This window comes from Mandrillus leucophaeus, unplaced genomic scaffold, assembly GCF_000951045.1.
Source record: "Mandrillus leucophaeus isolate KB7577 unplaced genomic scaffold, Mleu.le_1.0 Scaffold98, whole genome shotgun sequence".
NCBI classification, from domain to species: Eukaryota; Metazoa; Chordata; class Mammalia; order Primates; family Cercopithecidae; genus Mandrillus; species Mandrillus leucophaeus.
The window spans coordinates 1966617-1975256 of NW_012110696.1; the positions used below are offsets into that span (position 1 = coordinate 1966617).

General features: G+C 61.0%; 1 protein-coding gene across 2 annotated transcripts in view; it reads right to left on the reverse strand.

The window, feature by feature from the left end:
* Nucleotides 1-18: 18 nt before the first annotated feature.
* The window catches only part of UVSSA (UV-stimulated scaffold protein A), a 47096-nt gene continuing 38474 nt past the window's right edge, over nt 19-8640 (reverse strand). For both annotated transcript variants that reach the window (XM_011970878.1, XM_011970879.1), the window contains exons 11-14: nt 6806-6989; nt 6071-6179; nt 3129-3303; nt 19-1217 (exon numbers count right to left, since the gene is read on the reverse strand). In XM_011970878.1, coding sequence (XP_011826268.1) covers nt 1124-1217; nt 3129-3303; nt 6071-6179; nt 6806-6989 — 562 coding nt within the window. In that variant the 3' untranslated portion in view covers nt 19-1123. The remainder of the gene's footprint in view (nt 1218-3128; nt 3304-6070; nt 6180-6805; nt 6990-8640) is intronic.

Here is an 8640-nt window from a genome sequence, read left to right on the forward strand (position 1 = left end):
AAAAAAAAAAAAAAAAAGAAAAAAGAAAGTTTTTGCAAATCACATGAGGATCCAGTATTCACAATATACATATAAACTCCTGGCTAGGAGTGGTGGCTCATGCCTGTAATCCCAACACTTTGGGAGACGGAAGCAGGAGGATTGCTTAAGGCTAGGAGTTCGAGACCACCACGGGCAACACAGTGAGAGCTCGTCCCTACAAAAAATTTAAAAAATTAGCCAAGCGTTGTGGCGTGTGCCTGTAGTCCCAGCTACCTGGGAGGCTGACGTGGGAGGAGGCTTGAGCCCAGGAGTTTGAGGCTGCAGTGAGCTATGATCGTGCCACTGCACTCAGCCTGGGTAAGAGCAAAAGCCCATCTCTAAAAGAGAGAGAAAAAAACGGTTACAACTCAAGACAAATATTCAATTAAAAATAGGCAAGAGATTTGAACAGACTCCTCTCCAAAGAAGATACACAAACGGCCCGTGAGCACAGGAGATGTTCAGTACCCTCGACGCTGCTGTGGACATGTGTGCACGAGCTTCCACATGGACAGGTTTTCACCTCCTTTGTTTTATGCGTCGGAGGGGAACTCCATGGATGAGCCCTGAAAACAGAATGCCAAGTGCAAGAAGCCAGGCACAAGCGGCCACATGTCGTATGAAAAGCCAGAAACAGAAAGCAGATGAGTGAACGGTTCACTGGCCTTTGTGTTTGTGTTAAAAACAACATTTGCATAAAAGTGGGTTTCCCAGAGTTCCTCTGAGTGGTCACCTCCCAGCTGGGGAATGCAAGCTCTGAAAGCTGAGCTGCACGCACACGCTGTCAGTGCTGAACCCCGCACCACGACACGCACTGGCCTCACGAGGACTCGCAGATGCCCTCTGGAGCAGGACTGCTGCCTGTGTTCACATCTCCGGGCCCGAGGGCCTCTTCTACGAGGACAGACCCATCACCAGATGACGACGAACCCTGTCGCAGCAGCACGGCCAGACCTTCAGGGCATTTCAATGTGCCATTTCTTTACATCAAACACAGTAATAGCCAAAGCACGGTTACTGCCCAGACCCACGCCCACTCTGCTGTCCTGAGACACTGGCAGAGGGAGAAGGTGCTAATGGCCAGTGCACTGGGCCCAGCTCTCTAGTTCAGTGCATAGTTAAACTGGTTTGAAAACTTCTCGTGCTTCTTCTGGTCCATCTGGTTCATGGCTGTCATGACCCTCCGCACAGCTGCTCTGTGGGGAAACAAGGCAAGATATGACCTGGGAGGCTTCCGCCAGGGGCCTGGGCTCCCAGTGGTGGCATCACCAGGGTTATGCACTGGTCCTGGGGCAGCTGCTGCCCTTGGATGCTAACTGCCTGTGGGTGCCACCTTCAGAGAAAGATGGGCGACAGGACCTTTCGCCCTGTTCCAAGACAGAGGCAGGCTTGGAAAGGGCCACCCAGGTCCCAGAGCTGGGGTCTGTGGCGGGTCGTTCTGCGCGGTGAAGGTGGCCCCAGCCCCACCTTGGCACTTCTCCTGTGGCCTCCCACACTCCATGATGAGGGCACAGCTTCCCTCTTGGTCTCCTGGGGAGTGGCCTTGCAGGAGATGCAGCCAGGAGGCATCAGGACGGCCCTGCCCACGGCTGCACACACAGCTCTACAGCCAGGGATGGAAATGTGGAGGGCCGCAGCAGGGAGGGCGTGGGCAGGGCAGGCACTCCGGGGAGCGGGATGAGGTGTGCTGTGCTGACCAGTTCAGGTGCCACGACACACGAGGGTGTGTCAGCAGGGCCTGAGGCCACAAGGTGGTGAAACCTCTGCTCAGCTGCGGCCCTGTGGGGCTGCCAGGCATTGCTATGGGGGCCCCTCAAGGCAGGGTTTCGCCTGTGGTCACCCCAGGTCCTTTCTGTGGGGAGGGCTCTGGGCCACACAGCTGCTGTGAAGAGCCAGCTCCTGCCATGGGCTTCACTGTCCCCATGAGACACAGGGAGGAGGCCTGGCACGGGGCCACTGGCCGTGCCTGCTCCTGGGCATCAGCACCCAGGCTGGCCTCTGCCCCTGGCTGGTCCACAGGAAAACAGCCTCATCGTGAGCTACCAGGGGCCAAGGCGCCTTGTGTGGTTGGCTGACGTGATGGGTCCAGCTCTGTGCCAGGGGCCCCAGGCAGCCTCTCCGCAGCCCCCACCAGCACCCCTGCCCCACCCAAGCAAGGCTGTGGATGCACCACCCACAAGCCCAGGGGATGCGTGGTCTGAGCGCTGCGAAGGCACCTCCCGCCCGAGCCCACTCAGGCTGGTGCAAGGTCATGCTGGCCAGGAGGGGCCGCCTCTGCCCGGCGCACTCAGCACCTTCCAGGGGTGTCCAAGGGAGGGTCTCTGGGACGGCGATGGGTGGGGCCACCTCACTGGCGCTACCAGATAAACCTGCACCAGCAGGGACTTGGCACAGATGTGGGAGGGAGTTAGCAGCCTCAGGTGGCTTCTAAGCAAGCATTCTGGATTTTCTTGGGCGAGAAAAAGGCAATATGAAGACAGAAACAAGGCCGTGTGGGTGGCTGATGCCCCAGCGGACAGACCGCATGCAGGGATGTCGGGCTGGTGGGCTTTGCACTCTGGCCCTGCCGAGGCCTCACCAGTCACACAGGCCCACGCTGGGCTGCAGAGACACCAGGCCAGCCTCCCAGAGCCAGTGCTCAGAGCAGCCACGCTGGGACTGGGCTCTGCTGGGGCTGATGCGTGGACCTCTGTTGTGGCCACCTTTGCAGTCACCACCCTCCCTGAAGTCACCGCTGCAGAAATACGCAGGCACTGACCTGGGGGCACAGCCAGGCAAGGGAGAGACGAGGGGGCTCACTCTGTACCAGCCAAGGCCTGTGTCATGACACGGCTCCCCAGGAAGCGAGGATGACGGTGCCTGGCAGTCGAGCCCCTCTTATCCTGGGGAATGCTCAGGGGCATTCCTGACCAGACCCCGCCTGCTGCCCCTGCTGGCTGGCACTGCCCCTCCCAGGGGAAAGGCTGGGTGGTCCCCCAGGGGAACTCAAAGCAGGGGAGCCCCTGGAGGCCCCAGGTCCCTGGAATGTCTTGGAGCTCAGATGGCCCCCCTCGAACACCCTCACGCTGGGGCCACGCAGTGGGAGGTGACCCAGCAGCCACTCTTACTTGGCGAAGACTTTTCTCCCGATGCGAGCGCGGGCAGTGTCGGCCTGAGCCTTCAGGTTGGTGAGGCTGGGGTACCTCCTCTTCTTCCCCCTGCCTTTCCCGCTGTACCTGGACGAGCCAAGATCCTGCCCTGTGGCTGCCTCCACGTCTCTCATCAACTCAAGGTCCTGCCATTCTGCAAACAAAACTCACGCACTTCAGGAAACAGCTGGCACTGACCACAGCCCGTCTTGCCCGAGGCCCCCAGGAGGGGCTCCTGGTCTCGTCCTGACAGCGGGGCCGGGGGGGCTTGCCTACAGCCGTACCCTGGCACCAGCAAGCCTGAGAGGACGCTCGACGGGCAGGGTTCCCTGAGCAACAGGCTGGGGAGGGTGGGCACGCTGGTCCCCGTGGGGTGAAGGTGACACAGAGCTCGTTCCCACCGCCCCACACCCCCACAGGCCCCTGCCGCCCAGAGATGGGGAGCTGGGGCTGGGCCCAGAGGCCACTGCTAGGGCACCCATGGACCTCCCAGGCTGGAAGGTGGCCAAGGCCAGTGGTTGGCGGTTGGTGCCATCCGCAAGCTACTTCCTTGCCTGAGGGCTGGACCGTGCCCCACTAGGCCAACTGTGCCCTGCTGGACCCGCCTGCTGGTGGGGAGGTATGTGCGGCAGGGCTGGGCCAAGCATGATGCTCAGCAAAGGGCTTTTCTTTTTCGTTGATCCAAAGATGACCTGGCCTCAGGCCTCAGAAATGCAGGGTGGGGCTCTCCTAGACAGAACTGCCCTTCCCAAGCAAGCCAGGCGTTGTCTGCTTGAGGCCCTGTGGCCGTGAGGGGACACAAATGTCACCAGCCCCACTGAGCAGCCTCCCAGGCTGACAGCACCCACTGTGCAGATGGGCACCGAGGTCCTCAGGGGTCACAGGCCCAGGCTTCCTGTGGGGTTCCCCACACAAGGCGGAGGAAGGCCTCCACCAGGCGTGGTACTGGTCGGGCTCAGAGAGGCCACCCAACGGGACTGTGATGGCCGAGGGATTCACAGACAAGCCCGGCTCGCAGAAGGGGGCTGGGCACTGATGCTCCAGAGGCACCCGCTCCTGCAGACAGGACCCCATGAGCTGAGCCAGTGGGACCAGGCCACGGGGGCGACCAGGCCACGGAGGCACATCCCTGAAGGGATGCCTACGCCCCGGACTGATGGCCAGGCCTCCCAAGCGGATTCTTTGAAGTGAAGGAATACGGGGCCCACAATTCAGATACAGGAACGATTAATCCAAGATTAAGGAAAACTGTCCAAACAGTTTATCTCCCAGTAATGAGAAGGCGTCACAGTTTAGGAACCCAGTGAATGGAGCAATTGTTTAAACACAACGAAAAGGCGCCGGCACCCAGTAGAGATGGAGCGAGCGTCTCAGTGAAATGAAGGAGCAATTTAAAAGCCTTTGAGGAAAATCAATAGATGCTGGGAAGCGCCTTCCTGGGCGCTGACGGGCCCTGCAGCACACGCACATTGTCACTGAGGTTAGCGCCAGGGAAAGGAAAATTGCGCCGTGCGCGAGGGAGGCGGGGATCAATACTGTAGTTAGTAAAGAGATGCTATTTCACATCTGACTGGCCAGCGCTGGCCGCAGCCCGCGGCCTGATACCTGTTTGTTAACAAGTCACCAAGGGCTGGAAAACCAGATACTCTTCAGGGTTGACACAAAAAATAGGCACTTAATTTGCTCCTGAGTGTGAGTCCCCAGGGAAGGCCTCACCCAGAGACGAGCAGGTCAGGGCCCTCCCACCGCCCAGGGCCGAACTGCTGCCTCTGGGCTTCAGGCTGCACTCAACATCCGCCTCTCATGACCGGAGTGCAAGATGCCCAGGAGCCATGACAGAGACGGCTTGGAAGGGCCCCTGGGCCCCCAGCACTGCTCTTCAAGACAAGGTATGACCCCCGCTTCAGGCCAGGGCCAAGCCTGCAGGCGTGGCCACTCTCCAGAGGGACTGAGGCTGGGCAGGGCTCGCGCCTGTCATCCCAGCGCTGTGGGAGGTGAGGCAGGAGAATTGCTTGAGTCCAGGAGTTCAAGACCAGCCTGGGCAATACACTCCACCTCTACCAAAAATAAAATACAGAACTTAGTCGGGCACGGTGGCATAGTAATTCCAGCTACTCGAGAGGCTGAGGCAGGAGGATGGCTTGAATCTGGGAGGCCATGATTGCGCCACTGCACTCCAGCCTGGGTGACAGAGAACGACCCTGCTTCAAAAAAAAAGCCAAATCAGATTTAAAAAGGAGAGAGAGAGTCTGAGGCTGGCCAGGGCCTCTAAAAACAAAGTCTTCCTTGGAAAACAGAAACGCACCCCCACCCGGGGATGAGCCTTCGGGGAGGCATGGGGGGCAGATGAGCCCGGCGGGAGGCAGGGCAGGCAGATGGGCCCTGCTGACATGGCAGTGCTGCCCCACAGTGGCCTTGCCGTCCAGGGGGCACCCGCACTCCTGCTGCCATAGCAGTGGCCACACGCCTCCTGGACAGAGCTTTGACCACTTGCACACTGAGGCAGGTGCGGGGCATGGCTGAGGAGGCCAGAGGGGTTCCTGGAAGTCACTCCGGGCTCAGCCCAATCAATTCTCTCGCCTCAAGGCCTTCACCTGCCTGAAAACACGAGGAAGCAGGACCCAGCCACACAGATGGCACCTGTGGCTTCGGGGCCCTGGGTGCCCACCTCCCGGTCGGGGTCTCATGAACACGTAACTCCCCCTGAAGCCGGAGACTCCTCTGGAGCTCCCAAATCCAAGACCTTCGGGGCAGCGTCCCCTCCTGATTCCACCAGTTACGACCGAGGGGCGTGTAGCTCTGTGGACTGAGCTGGCAGAGTGGGTGCTCTATGACTGCAGATGCGCCCCAGGCAGCCAGTGGCAGTGAGTCCCAGGCTGTGCCTCCCATGGCGCCCGCCCCACCTGCCTGCCCAGACCTACCCGGGCGCTCCTGCTTCTGCAGCTGCCGCCGCTGCTCGCGAGCCCTGTCCTCCGGGTCGAGTGGCCTCCCTTCGTCATCCCTTGGAATGATCTTCCCGTGGAAAGGGCACTGCACAGCGAGGACATGGTGGCTGACAGCGGGGAGGGTCCACCCGCCTCGACCACCTGCCCCCACCGCGACTCAGGCACAAACAGCGACCAGGGAGGGCAGCATCGCAGAGCCAAAGTGTAAACAACCCTGGAATCCTCAGGGGAGGGCGTCCTGAGAGTCGTGTGGGTGGCTCCGTCCTCCCCCCGGAGCTGGGAGCTCTTGGGCAGCTGTGGAGAGTTTAGGCCTCCCTCACGCCAGCATGGCCACAGCAACCCCCCTGCACCATGCCCAGCTGCTAGGCTGGGAGCTGCCCTGGCCCCCCGGCCTCTCCTCACTTTTGAGGAGCCCAGGCCCAGCACAGACCCGGGCTGCAACCATGGAGGACACTGTGTGTCTCGGTCCCTGGAGAGTCCCCAGGCTGTGTACCCAGGTGTCAGGCTTCAGGGCCCTGGGCAGGAGCCCCAGACACCATTCTGATGACCAATGGCTGAGCAATTTCTGCCCACCACGGACAATTTCTGGCCCACCATGGGCTTCTCAGTGCTTCCCTACCCAGGGCAGGGGCAGGTGGGGCTCAGCACCCCTCCTGCTGCCCCACCCTGGTCCAGCCCACGCCCACCCCTGCCCTCAGGCCACGGCCTCACCTTCAGCCGATCTTGGCGCTCACAGAGCCGGCCGTCCGGCCTCGGGGCACGACACCTGTGCTGCACAGGCTCAAACCTCCCTGCAAAAGTGATGTGGCGGCTCCGGAGCATCTCAGAAACGTCGGCATTGACCACTTCCTCCTCCACCTCGCTGGGCTTCCAGAAGCGGTGCTCGGAGTCAGATCTGCAGACAGAGCCAGAGGCCCTCAGAGCATCTGCAGGGATCCCAGAGGAGCGTGGCCAAGGTGGTGCAGGCACAGGAGAAGGCCAAACCACCGCAGCCCAGCCACCCCACCCTGCAGACAGCACCCAAGCAGGAGAACATGGTCACTCCTGCCTGGGTCTGAATTCTGATGCCACATGAACCAGCTGCGAAACCATGGGCACAACTGCCACCTGCACGATGGGCTCTCCCTACAGGGAAGGGCGATAGCTGCTGGGTCCTTGAGGCGTGACCTTGAAGGTTTACGGGACATGCACACGAAGGTCGTCTTTCCACTGCAGGAGCGTAAGGACAGGGCGGTAGCGCACCCAGGAAAAGGAGTGGAGGCTGTTCAGCCCTCGGCAGCACAGAGGGACCAGGGGCTGGAGACCAGACTCCGTGGCCCTGGGTTTCCCAGGAGTCCCAGGTCTCCCAGGCGGGTCCGGTCCCATGTTCTGCTGCTGTCACCAGCCTGATTAGAGATGCTTTCCTGTGGATGCCACAGGATGGGGGAGCTGGGTGTGCTGGCCTCAGAGGAGGCTGGCCTCAGAGAACTATGCCCGCTGCTCACCTGGATGCCCAGGCAGACGAGAAGTGTCTGAGGGGAACTCACACAGACCCGACTGTCCCTGTGCTGCCACCAGGCCTCCTTCTAGGGCATACAGCCACACTTGGGGCCAGCAGGAACCCGGGAGGACAGATGGACAGTGCCAAGGGCTCCCAGTGATGAGAGACACCACTCACCGCCTGCTGACTGGGGAACGGTTGGCTCTGCCCAAGGCTCCCGGGCTGCCACACCCTGTGCCCGAGGGTGCTGGAGGAGCAGAGCCCAGCAGCCCTGCCCTCACCCCGGGTTCACAGACAGGAGCACGGCCCCAGGCACGGCCCACACTAGGGAGAAGGGACTAGCAGGAGGCCCCGCCCTGGGGCTGCCTGGACCTCATTTCTGCACCCACCTTGGTCTGGGATGAGGCTGGGGTGGGACAAGGCAGTGGGTGGGAACGCAGGCAGAAGGTGCTGCCTGGGGCCTTGGCCCCACTACAGGGACAGGCATCTCGGGCAAAGCCCTGGTGGGCTGAAGAACACCTGGCCATGTGCCCTGCAGTCAGGAGGGGTCCATGCGGCTCCCCCGAGGGTGCCTGACCGCCTGGCCAAACGCCTCCTGCCACACCAGGAGAGGCCCCGTGTGAGAAGCAGCGATGCCTTCTGCCACCCAGAACTCGGACCAGAGACGCCCTGTGGACTGCACTGACCCGGCGCACAGCAGCCACACCACGGGCTCCACTGCTTCCTCCCCATCCAGGCGAAGGGATACTCCCCTCAGCTGCCCTCGGCCCAGGACCACTGGCTTTCTTTTTTTTTTTTTTTCCAGACAGAGTCTTGCTCCGTCGCCCAGGCTGGAGTGCAGTGGCACAATCTCAGCTCACCGCAACCTCTGCCTCCCAGGTTCAAATGATTCTCCTGCCTCAGCCTCCTGAGTAGCTGGGATTACAGGCACCCACCACACCCGGCTAATTTTTGTATTTTTAGTAGTGACGGGGTTTCACCATGTTGGCCAGGCTGGTCTCGAACTCCTGGCCTCAAGTGATCTACCTGCCTTGGCCTCCACAAAGTGCTGGGATTACAGGCATGA